General features: G+C 42.3%; 1 protein-coding gene across 4 annotated transcripts; it reads left to right on the top strand.

Moving 5' to 3' along the window:
- Nucleotides 1-66: 66 nt before the first annotated feature.
- On the top strand, nt 67-17,211 carry HSCB (HscB mitochondrial iron-sulfur cluster cochaperone). Of its 4 annotated transcripts, XM_077761662.1 has the most exons (6): nt 74-368; nt 1,695-1,791; nt 2,141-2,230; nt 2,812-2,956; nt 6,840-6,887; nt 17,074-17,211. In XM_077761662.1, the coding sequence occupies exons 1-6, from the start codon at nt 133-135 to the stop codon at nt 17,166-17,168; spliced, it is 711 nt and encodes a 236-aa protein (XP_077617788.1). In that variant the 5' UTR covers nt 74-132; the 3' UTR covers nt 17,169-17,211. The 4 variants fall into 4 exon arrangements, with proteins under 4 accessions (XP_077617787.1, XP_077617789.1, XP_077617790.1 ...); XM_077761661.1 differs by lacking the exons at nt 6,840-6,887; nt 17,074-17,211 and adding an exon at nt 6,172-6,791 and having other exon boundaries at nt 67-368; XM_077761663.1 differs by lacking the exon at nt 6,840-6,887 and having other exon boundaries at nt 71-368.
- The last annotated feature ends 170 nt before the right edge of the window (nt 17,212-17,381 follow it).

Below are 17,381 nucleotides of genomic sequence, written 5' to 3'. Positions count from 1 at the left end.
CTCCCAGAATCCAGGTTTCCCCCGAGTTATCCCGCCTCCTCAGCTCCCCAGCCAATCAGCAGCACTAGTCTGGTCGAGCGCTCTCTCCCGGTTTCCCCCCACAGGCGACCGCGGCGAAACAGGCGGCGCCAGATGTGGGTCGGGAAGACCAGCGTCTTGCCCCGCGTGTGGGGGCTGTGGCCCGCAGGGGTCCTCGGGCGGAGACCGCTAGGCTGCAGTGCTGCGTCTGTGGCAGGAAACAATTCTCCCAAGTGTTGGAAGTGCGGCGGCCCAGGGGGCCTCATGCGGGGAGACGGGTTCTTTTGCCCACAGTGCCGCGCGCTGCAGCCACCTGACCCCACTCGAGATTACTTCAGCCTCATGGACTGGTACGAAAGGCGGTTTCAGGAAATGCGGCGGCAGAGACACGTCCGGGGCTGGCGAACTAGCGGGGAGGGCCGCTCATGCTTGGGAAGGAGAAGGCGGGGCCCTAGAGAACTGGGAGTGGGGCCAGGGAGGGTGGGATTGTGGCCGGTGAGAGAGGAAATTGAGGGGTGGGCCTAAGGATAGGGCCTTTGACGGACAGCGACCGGAACGGAGCGAGCCCTGGAAGGGCGGGGAAGGAAGTTAGGGGGAATTGAAGGAGGCTCTGTGGATGGAGACGCGAGGGGTGGGACCCGAGAAGGGAAGCCGAGGGGCGGGGCCTGAGGGAAGTGTACTGGGGTGCGGGAGAAAGGAGACTTGAGGGACAGGGTCAGAATGGTTAAAGTTGGACTGAGTATTTTCAGAAAGGGGTACTGAGGCACTTTTCACCTATGCGTCTCTGCCATCTGGCTCTTCCTGAGTTACACCCCTTTATAATAAATGGGTAATCTAGGAAGAAAAACAAGCAAAATAGGGTGTAAAAGCACCAAAAACCTCAACACCGTGGGCTGAGTCTAAGGGAGAAGTGAGGACTGGAAGGAGAGAGGCTGAGAAATGACTGTTTTTCCTGTTTTCCTCCGATGGTCGAGGAGGTTGGAGAGGTGGTGAAGTTTGGGAAGAGCAAACCTGTTATGACAGAGCAGACGCCCACCAATAGAAAGTTAAAGAGACTGGGTTAAAATACAGTGGGAGACGAAGATGGAGGGACCTGGGCCTTCAAAAGCTCGGGTGGGATTCGAAATGGTCGGTCCCCTTAACTCTGGGATGTGCCCCCTGCCAGACACTGCGCCCTTATGATGAGCTGCAGTAACACTATCCTATAAGTTCTTGGAGCGCGTCCAACTCATTCCTACCTCAGAGCCTTTGCATCTTCCTTCTGCCTCAGCATAAGTTTTTCCTCTCATCTTTGATTATTATAAGTGTATTTATTTATTTGGAGGGGGGGGTGGGCAGAGATAGAGGATCCCAAACAGGCCCCAGAACACAGGGCTCAAACTCATGAACCCTCAGATAATGACCAGAGCGGGTCACCTAACTGTGCCAACCATGTGCCCCTGATTATTTTTCATCATCATTCGGGTCTCAGCTCAAAGGTCATCTCTTTGTCCACCACATCTACCACTTTCTCTGACCCTATTCTCTTCTCTTTAATAGCACCTACCACCTTTTAAAGTTATCTCTCTCTCTACGTGTTTATTTTCATCTTCCCCCATGAAAGCAGGAACCAGGCCCACAGTATAAAAATCTAAAAATGTTTGACGCATGCATTTTATCTCCCAAATTCCTTACAGCAACCGTGCCTTCAGAGTGGACACGGCAAAGCTCCAGAACAGGTACCAGCAACTACAGCGCCTGGTCCACCCGGATTTCTTCAGCCAGAGGTCCCAGGTAGCCTGTGGGCCACCCCTAATCACACCCAAACATGAGTGCATGGTGGGGCGGGTAACAGTGGCCTTGGGGTGATGTGATTATCAGAGACCGAGCTAAACAGCCAGCTCTGCCCAAGGACAGCCTGACCCCAGATTGCCAGGCCCTGGATCTACCCTGCACTCACAGCTTTTACCTGATTTCCCAGAAGAGTTAGAACCCATCTGTTGAAAATAAAGACAGCCCATCCCACACCGGTTCTCCTTTGTGGCTTCCTTAGGTGCCCCCCATCAGTATTTCATGAAACAGTTTGTGAATGTAATGTGGCTGATCTGGACAATAATAAGATTTTCTTCATCTCCACTAACAGACTGAAAAAGACTTCTCAGAGAAGCATTCGACCCTGGTGAATGATGCCTATAAGACCCTTCTGGCCCCACTGAGCAGGGGACTATACCTTGTAAGGTGATTTCTCAACCCTTCTATGCGTGGCCACATGGTGTCCATTGTGCTGTGGGACAGCTGCTCCCCTGTATTCAGCAGAAGAGTGCTTGAGACCTGAGCTAGTCTAAGGACCCAAAAATATTTTTTAGCCTCAAAGATACTGAGTGAAGATAGTTTTCTCTGAATACTTGTAAATCTGCTTGCCTGACTGCATGTTTGTTTTTATCATTTTTCTCTAAATTTCAACCATTGGATGGTGATTGCATTTACAGAAGAGTAATTTGGGGTTGGGGGGGAGGTGGAGGGAAGAGTTTAGCACCTTAGATTTTAGGATTTAATAGAACCTTTACAAATACCTAGTTCAGTCTCCTGAGTGGAAGAACGACTCCCCCAGGGCTACGCAGTCCCAGGTAGCAGAGAGGAATCCTGTCCCAGCTCCCCTATATCAGTCTGACTTGCTCATACCCTACCTTCACACTCTCACTATTAAGACAGTTTTTTATGAATCATATTCTGTTCTGAAGGGTGAGTAGGATTTATGACTCTGGCCACAGTTTCTTCAACCAGCCTTACTTTCTCTGCGTCATGTCCCAATAGCTAAAGCTCCATGGAGTAGAGATTCCCGAAGGGACAGATTATGAAATGGACCAGCAATTCCTCATGGAAATAATGGAAATCAACGAAAAACTTGCAGAAGCTGAAAGTGAAGCTGCTATGAAAGAGATTGAATCTATTGTCAGAGGTAAAAGATAAAATACCACTGAACACACTTTATAGCTGTTATGAGTACATGTCCAAGGTTAAGTGAAAAGCGAGTATGAAGACTACATATTGGTTGTCATAATGATTCAGGGAGAGTTTTTTTTTTCTCGATAATACTGAAAGCAATTTTATCTGGAGTTTAGACTTGCAACATCCCTAGCTTGCTGGAAGGCAGCCTTAAACCAAGAATGTAATAGTATTTTGCAGATTGCAAGCCTCCTTCCTACCCGTGACATCATTTAGATGTTATTATTGTCTCTAACAAAAATAGAGCTTTCTGTGCACTGACAGCACGGAACCTGCTTGGGATTCTCTTTCTCTCCCTCTCTTCTCCTTCCCCCATCCAAAATAAATAAATAAAAACTTAAAAAAAAGAGAGAGAGAGAGCCTGGGTGGCTCAGTTAGTTAAACGTCCAACTTCTGCTCAGGTCATGATCTCATGGTTTGTGGGTTCGAGCCCTGTGTCAGGCTCTACATTGACAACTCAGAGCCTGGAGCCTGCTTCAGATTCTGTGTCTCCCTCTCTCTCTGCCTCCTCCCAGCTTGTGCTTACTTGCGTGCTTTCCCTCTCTCTTTCTCTCTCTCTCTCAAAAATAAATAAACATTTAAAAAAGAAGAAGAAGAAGAAGAAATAGGCCTTAAAAGTTCATGGAAATGCCCAAAGTCACCTTGCAGAGCAAAGATTGAAAAACTGACTTCTGATCACAAATTGGTTTGCTTTCCACTTTATTGCATAGTGTATCAGTCAGGTCTCCAGAGAAATAAAACCAATAATATATATATACACATGGAGAGCAAAAGAGAGAAACCTATTTTAAGGAATTGACTCAACATAATTGTGAGAGCTAGCAAGTCTGAAATATGTAGGGCAGACCAGCAGGCTGGAAACTCAGGCAGGACCTCTATGCCCACATTATCGAAGCTAATCTTTACTTAAAGTCAACTGGCTATTAATGTTAATCACATCTACAAAATACCTTCACAGCAACATCTAGACTAGCATTTGACCAAACGACTGGGCCATAGCCCAACCGAGGTAACACAAAGGTAACCATGCCATGTACAAAAAGTTCCAAATTCTCCAATTGTATGCACGTATGTACTCTGACAAATGTTTGTGGCATGCCTACTATGTATCAAGCATTGTGCATGACACAGTGAACAAGAAAGACGCGCCCCGTGTCTTCATGGAGTTTATGTATTTCAACTCACCGTGTCCAAAATGGAGTTCATGAGCCTCTCCCCTCCCTCCTAAAAAAACAAACTACTGCTGATGTTCCCTAGGTAAATCCAGTTGTACAAGTCCAAAGCACTGAGGAGGCTGGGGCGCCTGGGGCCTCAGGCGGCCAACTTCAGCTCAGGTCATGGTCTCGCAGTTCATGAGAATGAGCCCCGCGTTGGGCTCTGTGCTGACAGCTAGCTCAGAGCCTGCAGCCTGCTTCAGATTCTGTGTCTCCTTCTCTCTCTGCTCCTCTCCTGTTAATGCTCTCCCTGTCTCTCGAAAATAAAGAAACATTAAAAAAAAAAGAAAAGCACTGAGGAGGCATTCTTAAATTATCCTCCCTTACCCCCATAGACAGTCATCACCAAATCTTGAAATGCCACCCTTCTAAAAGTGACCCATATCTGAGGTTTCACTGCCGGCACCCTATTCCAAGCTACCATTCTTTCTCGACAAGTGTGATACCTCTAGACTGGTCTAGCTGTACTCTCAATCAAATACATTCCTACACTGTGATTTGTGTGATCTTTTGAAACCCAAATCTAATCATATTACCCTTGGTCTTGCTTTAAAACTTTAACTGGCTTCTTACTGCTCTCAGGTTAAAGATCAGTGTCTTATGGGATCATAGGGACCTGTATGATCTGACCTCTTCCTCCTCCCAGTTGCCCCTCTACCTTAGGCACACAGGCAATTTCTAGTTCTTCATCTGTACCAAGCATTCTACCCTAGGGCCTTTGCACAAGCTGTTCTTTTGCTTAAAACCCTCTTCTACTTCCAGTTAACTCTTCCCCCTCCAGATCTGGGGGCAATCATCACTTCCTCAGAGAACCCTCAGAGAACCTCTTTATCTATACCATTTGGCAGTGGGCATGCCTCCCTTGTAGGACCAATCACAGTTATAACCTTACTGTTCTATGTGAGATTATTTGACCAATTTCAGCCCCCCTCCCTCCTTGGACTAGAAGTTCTGCAGAAGCAGAAATTGTGTCTGCTTTTTGGTCCCCTCATATGCTCTGCCCATGGAATATTATTTGATGTATAACAGGGGCTCAATAAATATTGAGTGAATAAATAATGAACTTTTAACTTTTAAGAAGTTAAAAGCAACAAAATGGCAATTGGTGAAGGGGGGGTCTATCAGCCAGGTGTGTACCAATGGCCTTACGGCTGGGTGTTGGAAGAAGAACTCAGCGCATACAATCAGAAGCCCCATCTGCACGGCTTTGGAAGGAATGACACTGTACTGTGAGGGGTCTTGGGTGCACTGTCAACACTGTCATTGAATTTATTTGTGACCTTGAGCCAGTGACTTCACCCCTCTGAGCCTCAGATTCCTTATCTGTAAAACGGAGACGACATTAGCACTGGTTGTTGCAAGGATTAAAGTAAATGAAGTAAAACATGTAAAACACTTAACAGTGCTCAGACCACAGCAGGTGCTCAGTCATTGGTGGAGGTTATTCTAGCCCTATAGTAAATGTCTGGTTTTGAACAGGTCACTGACCTTCATTTAGATTAATTCCTAAGCTTCTTTCCCTATAGGCACCTGCTAAGGCCCAAGGTAAGAGAGTGAGTATTCAAGGGCATAGGGCTAGTTAGATTTGGGGCAGGACTTCAGAACCTCTAGACTTCTAGTCCAGTATTCTTTTGTCAATACCACATTGCCAGTTTTCTGCCACTGCCTAAGAGTCTGGACACATGGGGTCTGTTCCCAGCTCCTCCACTCAACCAACTATGTGACAATAAAGCCATCTCCCAATACCTGTAAGTGCCTACAATCTGAATGTAACATATTTGAAAATGCTTTGAAAGCAGGCACCATATAAATGATCAATACTATTTATATCTGGGAAACACACAGTAAAATTCTTCATTTTCTAATGAAGAACCAGCAGAAACATAAAGTGGCTACTTCTCTACCTCGATTGGCATCTTCTCTACTGTGGTACAATATTATCTAAATGTTTCAGTTTCCTGGGAGGCTGTAGAAGTTGCAAGTGGTTGCTTGAAACACTGTAATGCCCTGCCCGTAGGCAATCCCAGCTTGTTCATTTTCTCCTGCTTGAAATCTGGAAAATTCATCCTACTTGATGGAGGTAATCAAAGCATTTCCTTGTTCTATTTTATTTTATTTTACTTTATTTAAGATTCTATAGCCATTTTACAAGACTTGGTGATTGCCCCTCAGAACTTTTTTTTTTTTTTAATGTTTGTTTATTTTTGAGTGGAGGCGGGGACAGAGAAAGGAAGACAGAAGATCCCCTAGAGGACTCCACGCTGACAGCAGGGAACCCAGTGTGGTGCTTGAACTCATGAACTGTGAGATCATGACCTAAGCCAAAGTCTGTTGCTTAACCAAGTGAGCCACCAAGGCACCCCACCTCTCAGGCCCTTCATAAGTGGAAAACCATAATGTAACTAGGGTGAGCCGCACCAAACAGGAGCTGCCGTCATGGGACATGTGGAGACAGAGCTTATGAGGCCTTACCCTGGAATCTAAGCTCCATGTTGTGTAGTGTCGTGTTGTGTAGTATTGTGTGTGGTATAACGTGTTGTGTTGTAACCAGCTACAAAATGTTACCCTGATATCATTAGTCTATTTGAATAGGAAAATTAAGATAGTGATTTTCTCTTTCAGCTAAACAGAAGGAATTGACTGACAGTGTGAGCAGAGCTTTTGAACAAGGTACTTTCTTCATTTCTTTCTTAAATATGGAAAGAAATTGTAAGCACTGAGATATAACTATCCATTCAATAAGTAGCTATTTCATATCCATCCTAGGATAGGTACATGAAGAGCTATAAAATATAGGCAAGTCTACATTTCTCCCTTCAAGGATGCACAGCCTTGCTGGAGAAACAAGCTGTGTTCCCAAAACAGTGATATGCCAGAGAAAGATGAGATGAAATTGCTTCTATTCCCCTTTAGCAAGTAGGAGAAATTAAGGTGAGGGATGTAGGCTGAAGCCAACAGAGACAAATCCTGAGGGCAAGGCTGCAAAGTCAACATTTGGAAAAGCCTGCCCACCCCTTTCCTCTGCAAAGCTTAGGAGCAGAAGCCTGTGGCAGAGCTGTGCCCAAATGACAAATGTGGGCTGTTCATCCTGGTCCCCATTGCTCCTGGCTCTCAGGTTGAAGAGATGGAGTCTATTTCTAGCTATTTTGAAGCAAGAACAGTCTTACTCTCCATCCCAGACTTGTGCTACCCCTTAAATAAGAGAATATAGCCCTTTACCTGAGAGATCATTTGATTGTGGAAAGCAAAAGGCCACTCAAGCTAGCCCAGATCTAAAGGAGATTATTATAAGGAATTGGGCCTATCTCCCAGAATCCAAAGAGAAAGTCCCTGTGATGATTACAGTACATAGTGTGATAAGAGCTCTTCTGGAGCAAAGCCTGGGGACCAGAAAGCAGTCTGGAACCAAAGCTGTGCTCATGGACTCGTTGCCTCTGGCAATTCCATTCCATCTGTAAGCCAGTTTCATCGGCTTCCTTATTAGTGTACAGTACTCCAAAATGCCCTCCCCCATGGGATGATTCCTTCGTCCTCCTTGGGCAATTAACTTCTAAGAACAAAGACTTGGACCATCTGATTAGAGTCCCCTAGACCCAACTCTAGATTCCTGAGAGAGGGGATTTGATGGAGTCAGATGTCCACTCCAGTCCAGCTAGTGCTGAGGGCATAGGCTTATACAGTGTGCCGCCCAGTTTGCAGGGACTGTAGGAGCCCATTCTGAGGTTAGGCAGAGGGAATGTCTCTAAAAAGATGTCAGAAATCTAGATTAACAGCAGAAAAGACTGGAACCTAGCCTGATACATCTACCTGAAATCCATGAACCCAACCCACTGGCTAAGATCTCAGGTATCCCACCATCTCCTAGCACACACTGGTAGATTTTTATGTTTTTAATTATGAAATATAATTTTTAAGAAGAATACACACTACATAAGTACAAGTTAAGGAATAAAACCAGAAAAATACCCGTGTCCCCACCACTCAGCTTAAGAAATAGAACATGCACAGAAGATATGCAAATGATCAATAAGCACATGGGAAGATGTGCAACATCAGTAATGATTAGGCAGATGGAAATCAAAACCACAGTGAGATGCTACTTCATCCTACTCATTAGGATGGCTACTATTAGAAAACCCAGAAAATAACAAGTATTGGTGACGGTCTGGAGACATTGAAACCCGTATGCACTGCTGGAGGGGATGCAGCCACCGTGGAAAACAGTATGGTATTTCCTCAAAAAGTTAAAAGTTAAAAATAGAATTAGTATACAATCCAGCAATTCCACTTTTTTTGGGGGGGTGGAGGGGAGAGAGAGAAAATCCAAAGAAGGCTCTGCACAGAGCCCGATGCAGAGGTCGAACTCACCAACTGTGAGATCATGACCTGAGCCAAAATCAAGAGTTAGAGGCTTAACTGAGCCACCCAGGCGCTCCCAGCAATTTCACTTCTGAGTATACACCTGAAGAATTAACAGCAGGGACTCAGAAGTACTTGCATATTGTCAAAAATAAAGCCATGTACTAGTTAAAGTAGTAAGGATAGGTTTTAATCAATAACTGTTGCAGTAGGGAAATGAGTGTGATGTAACTGAACTCCAATTTGTACAGAGGTTACTGCGCGTTTTAAAGGGAGGCTGAGGGAGGAGGGAATGAGATGAGCATGATCTCAGTAGAATCTGGGAAACAGAAATTACAAAAATGGGAAGGTAGTGGGGGTTGGTCCATGTGAAACTGATCTGGGTTGCTAACTGGGGCTTTATAAAACTGGGGCTCACACACTAGGAGACAGGCCCTGTCTTCCGGTGTTGGCTGCCACAAACAGTAAGAAAGAGACAGTAAGAGACATTCTTCTTTCTTGGAGCAATGGAAGTCCATTTCTCATTCGATCTCCTTCTGTTAATTGAGGACTAACTGAACCATCTGTTGCTACTTGGTAGGAGAAGGTATTTACTGGATGACATGAGCAGTCAGGCATTTAGTGAGGTGCATCTCTATGGAAACAGAAAGAAAACAAGGATTAATGGTGGGAACAGACTATAAAGCTAGTTTCTGAGTCCAGAGGGTAGAAGATCACTTAAGACACAAAACTCTTAAGCATCTTTACATGGTAGTTTGAGGATGGCAGTGACAGTCTGATAGATATCTTGGTCTATAGTTCGAATGTTGGTAGTGATGCCATAGACATCAATGTCACAGTCATGGCTACTTCCCAGAGCAGAGCATGGAAGACGCAGGAGTTCTGGTGGGTCTTCTGGGTAGCCCAAGTGACAGCAATGGTGACCCACACGTGATTTGTACTGACAAGTTCTTTGACGTTTACATCAAGTTGTCAGGCATCAGCTTACAGGGCTTTTTCAGATCCTGGAGGAAAGGGCAACCACAGGACAAGCTGAGTCCCAGTAAGGACCAAGAAGGGCAGTCAGGTTTTAGTTCTCAGTGATGCCAAGTCAGGAGAGAAGGAGAAAAATGGGAAACAGCAATTTGGAGAGCTGTAGGCAGATATTGAAGGAAACTAGGGGAATTAAGCTTTGCTAAGGGCTAAAAAAAAGAAAAAAAGAGTTTGCTAAGGCTGACAAATATGTAAGATGGCAGGATCCAGTTTGGTTTTCAGGAAGATAATAAAACCTCAGAGACAATGAGGAGTAGATTCTGGGTGTGATATACTTTTTCGTTGTCATAAAATTTCTGTCTGCAGTCATCCCCCCTTTTTAATCAAAGGTTATCAGTGGGGCACCTGGGTGGCTCAGTTAAGCTCCTGATTCTTGATTTCAGCTCAGGTCATGATCTCGCTGTTTGTGAGTTCAACTCCCACATTGGGCTCTGTGCTGGCACTGTGAAGACTGCTTGGAATTCTCTCTCTCCCTCGTTCTCTGCCCCTCCCCCCCAAAATAAATACATAAACTTTAAAAAAAAAAAGGTTCTCAAAATAAGAATAATTTTGTTAACAAAATAATTTTAGTTTCATTAAAGTTGGCTTCATTATTTACATGAGTGCAATGAGAATGGTAATCAACCATACAGACATTTTTCTTTAATTTTTTTTAATGTTTGTTTATTTTTGAGAAAGAGAGAGAGACAGAGTGTAAGCTGGGGAGAGGCAGAGAGAGGGAGACGCAGAATCCAAAGCAGGCTTCAGGCTCTGAACTGTCAGCACAGACCCCGATGTGGGGCTCGAACTGATGGACCGTGAGATCGTGACCTGAACTGAAGTCGGACGCTTAACTAACTGAGCCAACCAGGCACCCCCTTACAGATATTTTTAAGTTTACTTTATTGAACTCGTTATAAGGAATCTCAGATTGGACTTTAAAAGCCTCTCAATCCTAGGAATTCAAGAGAAGAATTCACTGTCAGACATCACCTGCACTACCTATGGATTTGGGTGAATTCCTCTTTTCTCGAGGTTTCCCAAAACATCCTAAGTTTCCTGGGCCTAGTGGGAAGTAACCTACTTTACTGACCTACTGTAAGGCTGGGAACCATGTAAGCCCAGTTTTTTCCTAGAGAGCTTTGTAAACCTTGGCTCCATAAAGTCAACCTTACCTCCTTTAAATTGTCCATTCTGTCTGATTTTATGCATCATTTTCAAATGTGACATTCCAATCAAAGCTTTGGTCATAAAACTAGTGTTTTAAATTATGTCCTATTCTATTGATTGAACCTAGCTAATACTTATAGTACCATGAAAATAAGAATATTCAACAATAGTTTCATAATTTTTTGAAGAATCAGGCAAGGAGAAAAGATAAATATTTTTGTTTACAAAAGTAAAACTTATTTCTTAAATTCTACATATGAGTGAAATCACATGGTATTTGTCTTTCTCTGACTGACTTATTTTGCTTTGCATTATACTCACTAGCTCTATCCATGTTGTTGCAAAGTCAAGATTTCATTATTTTTTTATGGCTGAGTAATATCCCATTGTGTATATATGATATGTATACCACTTATTTACCCATTCATCAGCCAATGGACACTGTGGGTTTTTCCATAATTTGGCTATTATGTAGATAATACTGCTATAAACATCAGGGTGCATGTCTGCCTTCGAATTAGTATTTTTGTATTCTTTGGGTTAATACCTTGTAGTGTGCAATTGCTGGGTCCATTAGGTAGTTCTATTTTTAACTTTTTGAGGAGCCTCCATACTGTTTTCCAGGGTAGCTGCACCAGTTTGCATTTAAGAAACAAAACAAATGAGGCGTATCTGGGGGGCTCAGTCAGTTAAGCATCTGACTTCAGCTCAGTTCATGATCTCATGGTTCCTGAGTTTGAACCCCAGAGAGAGGTTCAGAGCAGAGCCCATTTGGGATCCTCTGTTCCCCCACTCTCTGCCCCTCCACTGCTTGCACATTTGTGTGTGGGTACATGCACTGTCTCAAAAATAAATGTAGGGTGCCTGGGTGGCTCAATCGGTTGAACGTCTGACTTCAGCTCAGGTCATGATCTCACGGTTCGTGAGTTCATGAGTTTGAGCCTCACAAACTGTCGGGCTCTGTGCTGACAGCTCAGAATGTAGAGCCTGCTTCTGATTCTGTGTCTCCCTCTCTCTCTGCCCCTCCCCTGCTCAGGCTCTGTCTCTGTCTCTCACAAAAGTAAAATAAACATTAAAAAAATAATAAATTAATCAACATTAAAGAATATTTTTAATAGATGGAATAAATTATCATTTGGGGAAAAAAAAGAGGGAGACAAATCAAGAAACACACTCCTAACTATAAAGAACAAACTGATGGTTACCAAAGGGAAGGTAGGTGGGCAGATGGGTTAAATAGGTGATGGGGATTAAGGAAATGAGCACTGGGTGTTTTATTCAAGTGTTGAATCACTAAATTGTACACCTAAAACTAATATGACATGTATGTTAGCTAACTGGAATTTTTTTTTTATTAAAGTTTACTTTTTGAGAGAGAGAGAGAGAACGAGCTGAGGAGAGACAGAGTAAGAGAATTCCAAGCAGGCTTCATGCCGTCATTACAGAGGCCGATGTGGGACTCAAATGCACAAACCGTGAAATCATGACCTGGGCCGAGATCAAAAGTCAGACGCTTAACCAATTCCCAGGTGTCCCGGAATTTAAATAAAAGCTTAAATAAATACATAAATGCTTTTTAAATGCTCATTTATTTTTTGACAGAGAGCATGTACACAAGCAGGGGAGGAGCAGAGGGAAAGGGAGACAGAGAATCCCAAGCAAGCTTGCTGTCAGCACAAAGCTCCATGTGGGGCTCTAACCCACGAACCATGAGATCATGGCCTGAGCCAACATCAAGAGTCTGTACTCAATCGACTGAGCCACCCAGGCGCCCCTAAATATTTTTTAAAAAACAAAAGTAAAACTTCCTAGCTTGTTATATCATAAACCCATGGGCTTTTGGGGTTTTTTTTATTACTTATATATGTATGTATGTATGTACTTTTATTTTAGAGAGAGCACGAGTGGGAAGAGAAGCAGAGAGAGGGAATCTTAAGCAGGCTCCACCATAAGTATGGAGCCCAACACAGGGCCCGATCCCGTGACCCCGGGATCACGACCTGAGCCAAAATCAAGTCAGTCACTCAACCAACTGAGCCACCCAGACACTTACCCCCCAGTGGCTTTTTCATTAGAGTTTTGGAAATCCTAACCTAGTTTATCGTTTTAATCTTAGGGTTATTTAAGCAATGCCATCAGAAGGCCGTACCTTGGGACTGCCTGATATAATCCTTTTTCAAGGGTCTCTGAGACAGTCCCTTTTTGTTAACCGCGAGTAGTCTGCCATGTAGTGGTTGCAAGAGCTTGCAGGAAAGCATCAGAGTATAGCAACAACTCTCTATGGATAGCAGAAGACTGAAAGTGACCACAGTTAAAGACCTGATGAAAGATCTTATTAAAATACTACAGTTGACAAGGAAATGTGGTTGTTTCTGTAACACAGAACATTTTAATTTTTAATGTTTTTATTTATTTCTAGGAGAGAGAGAGACAGCGTGAACAGGGGAGGGTCAGAGAGAGAGGGAGTCACAGACTCTGAAACAGGCTCCAGGCTCTGAGCCGGCAGTCAGCACAGAGCCCGACGTGGGGCTCGAACCCACGAACCACGAGATCATGACCTAAGAGAAAGTCGGATGCTTAACCGAGTAAGCCACCCAGGCGCCCCAGAACATTTTAAAATAATAACTAGAGGGACGCCTGGATGGCTCAGTCGGTTAAGCATCTGACTTCAGATCAGGTCATGATCTCACAGCTTATGGTTTCGAGCCCCACATCGGGCTCTGTGCTGATGGAGCCTGCTTCAGATTCTGTGTCTCTCTTTCGCTCTGCCCCTCCCCCGCTCATCCTCGCTCCCTCGCTCTCTCTCTCTCTCTCTCTCTCTGTCTCTCAAAAATAAACATTAAAAAATTATAAGTAAATAAATAAAATAACTAGACTGATCACCTTATGCAAGAACATATTATAGATAGCGAGAGTATTGACAAATTTCTGGGAACTTTATAAAATTTCAGAAATAATAACATTTTACCCAAACAAATATAACCTCCGGAAGGTAAAGTATCACTTCTTTGACAATGCTTCCCATGTAATATAATTTCATCAAATAAACCTAATTAATTTAACATCTCTCCTTTTAGAAGGTGAGAGAACAAATCCTTTGAGGTTCTCCAAGGACCCTCAGAAAATTCAAACTTAGTTTTAGATCAGGAAGACTTTATTTAGAATTTGATTTGGGGAAGTTGTCTAAAATGTCAAATGCTTCAAATATTTTAGGATCATAGGTCATTGTGAAACAATACTTAGTTACCCATTTAACAATGCGATGATAAAATATTTCTAAGGTAAATCTAAGCAGTAACATGAAAAATAAAGAACCTTAGCTCCAAATAGGGAGAAGATTCTATTCTCTGAAGTAATGAAGGATGTGATGAAGACAACATTAAATACTGGAAATTACTTTTTTTTTTCATTCTTTTAATGTGTACTTATTTTTAAGAGAGAGACAGAGCACAAGTCAGGGAAGGGCAGAGAGGGGGAGACACAGAATACAAAGCAGGCTCCAGGCTGTCAGCACAGAGCCTGACACGAGGCTCAAACTCACAGACCGCGAGGTCATGACCTGAGTCAAGGTCAGACGCTTAACCAACTAAGCCACCCTGGTGCCCCAGAAATGTCTTTAATAAGACACAGAATGTATGTTTCCTAGCCAAGATTACTCAAAAGGTAAAGAAAAATCTTTTTCAGTCTTTTATTAAGTGCAGACCAATGACCCAAGAAACTTTGTCATTTTAACAGAACAAAAACCAAACTCTGGTTTTCTATCAGTACACTATTGATGTTAAAGTTCCTTTCAAGGGCCGCCTGGCTGGCTCAGTCAGTAGAGTGTGTGACTCTTGATCTTAGGGCTGTGAGTTTGAGCCCCACATTGGGTGTAGAGATTACTTAAGAAAAATAGTAGTAACAAAAAAAAAAAATAGTAGTAATAAAATCTTTTTAAAAAACTAAGAAAATAAAATTATTTAAAAGAAGAAATAATATGTTTAAGTCCACTTAATCTTCAGCAGCTTTGACCTCACAGCATAAAATTCCTTTTCCACAAACCTACAACTTTCAATATCCATTCATACTTTGTTCTATTCTTTCCCTCTTTCACATTCTCCTTTAGGACAAAATTACTTTTTTTTATCTTAACAGAAACAATCTTCATTCTTTGTGTACTTTTCATATAAAATCATACCCTACTTTTCTTCCAGTCTTTGTATCCTACAGTCCTCTTAGTTGTAGTCTTATTTTTTTATATATTGATTATAAATTTTAACCATTAGTAAGCTTTATTTTACTAGAAAGTAGACAATTGAGAATTACAATATGCCAGTATTCTGTAGTAGATAAGCAAATTTTATGACTATACCATCTCATAAGCTGTTAGAGGTATATGCTTCCTATAATACATTTTTTTTAATATGGCAAGAATATGTTTATTAAGACTCAAAATGCTTGGCCTCTGTGGACCATATAAAAATAAATAGCCAAGGGGCACCTGGGTGGCTCAGTTAAGCATCCAACTCTTTTTTTTTTTTTAATTTTTTTTAATGTTTTATTTATTTCTAGGAGAGAGAGAGAGACAGCGTGATCAGGGGAGGGTCAGAGAGAGAGGGAGTCACAGACTGAAACAGGCTGAAACTGAGCTGGCAGTCAGCACAGAGCCTGACACGGGGCTCGAACCCACGAACCACGAGATCATGATCTAAGCGAAAGTCGGATGCCTAACTGGCTAAGCCACCCAGGCGCCCCAGGCATCCAACTCTTGATTTCCACTCAGGTCATGGGATTGAGCCCCAAGTTGGGCTCTGCACTGACAGCTTGGAGCCTACTTGGGATTCTGTCTTCTCTCTGCCCCTCTCCACCTCACACACTTTCTCTCTCTCTCTCAAAATAAATAAACATTTAAATATATAAATAAATAAATAGCCAAAAGTATATAAACTTCAGGGCATCTAGGTGGCTCAGTCAGTTAAGCATCCAACTCTTGATTTCAGGTCAGGTCATGATCTCAGTTTCAGTTTTGTGAGTTCTAGCCAGGCATGGGCTCGGTGCTGACAGCAGAGAGCCTGCTTGAGATTCTGCCTATTTCTCTGCCCCTCCCCCCTCTATCTCTCTCTCAAAATAAATAAATAAACTTTTTAAAAAAGTGTATAAACTTAAACCTTTTGCTTAATAGTAAAGGTTTTAGTGGCTCCTGGGTGGTTCAGACAGTTAAGCATCAGACTTTAGCTCATGATCTCAGAGTTGGTGAGTTCGAGTCCCACGCATTGGCTCTCTGCTGTCAGTGCAGAGCCTGCTTGCAATCCTCTGTCCCCCTCTCTCTGCTCCTCCTCTACTCTCTTTCTCTCTCAAAAATAAATGTTTAAAAATAATAAATGTTTTATCACTTTATCTTACCTAGAAATTATTTGGATATTTAATATCCATTCTTTTTTCTTTTTTTTTAAATTTATTTCTGAGAGAGAAAGAGATACCATGAACAGGGGAGGGTCAGAGAGAGAGGGAGACACAGAATCTGAAGCAGGCTCCAGGCTCGGAGCTGTCAGCACAGAACCTGACGCGGGACTCCAACCAACGAACCATGAGATCATGACCTGAGCCGAAGTCGGACGCTTAACCGACTGAGCCACTCAGGCACCCTATTGAATATCCATTATTTAACTTAGCTTAGCAAGACTCTAAGGTTTCAAGTTGCCAGAAAGGTTTTGGAAATTATTTTAGGCAGCATATTATAATTTTTTGTGTGATAAAGTTTGTTAGAATGACTTGAGTAATATCAAGTTTACCATCTCTAATCTTAAACATCTAGTAAATATAATACTGTTATTTGACTAGCAAATCCAGGTAGAATTAATATATGTGTTTGCATTATAATTTAATGTTAACATCTCTATAAACATGCCTATTTTATTAAGCCCAACAATATTAGGTTAGTCTTATTTGTCAAAGACTTACACAAATTACATGGCAATGAAAAGTATTTGAGTTGGTCCCTATATTTCTGGAAGTTTTAGAAGACTTCGTTTACATAAGAAATTATTTCTCTATGACAATTAAGATACAACTCCTTTAAGGGATTTTATAAGTTAATTTGGTAATCCTATCTGTAAATAGAGAAATAGAATTCATATATATATATCTTATATATGTAAAAAACGTATGTGTATATATATATATATCATACATAAACATACAGACAGACACAAATACAGATCTTACAGTTTTCATTTTTAAATTTCATCTGTAAGTCAGACCGGCTACCCTCATCAACAGAGTTGGTTTTATTCTTCTTTGAAATGAAGGCTCACATCAGTGTCTCTGTCTATTTCAGATGATTTTGAAAAAGCCAAGGAAATTTTAACAAAGATGAGATACTTTTCAAATGTAGAAGAAAAGATCAAGTTAAAGAAGATTCCTCTCAAATGATTACTAGTTTAAAAGTTTTCAAAATAAAGTTCTTGTATATTTCTTTTCTGGCTTCTGCTAATTGAGACTAGAAATGCTTTCACGGCTTATAGCATCTTAGTTAAACCTGTGGCTCAAACATCACTGAATGTCAAAGTTTGTCATGCAGGAGGAAACAGTGTAGCCAGAGCTTGGGTGGTCCATTCTTTGTGTGATACTTGAAACGCATGCTTC

This window comes from Crocuta crocuta, unplaced genomic scaffold (genome assembly GCF_008692635.1).
Source record: "Crocuta crocuta isolate KB4526 unplaced genomic scaffold, BGI_CrCroc_1.0 scaffold348, whole genome shotgun sequence".
Lineage (NCBI taxonomy): Eukaryota > Metazoa > Chordata > Mammalia > Carnivora > Hyaenidae > Crocuta > Crocuta crocuta.
Note: the sequence above shows the minus strand (reverse complement) of the source record. Positions and strands in the feature narration are given on the sequence as shown.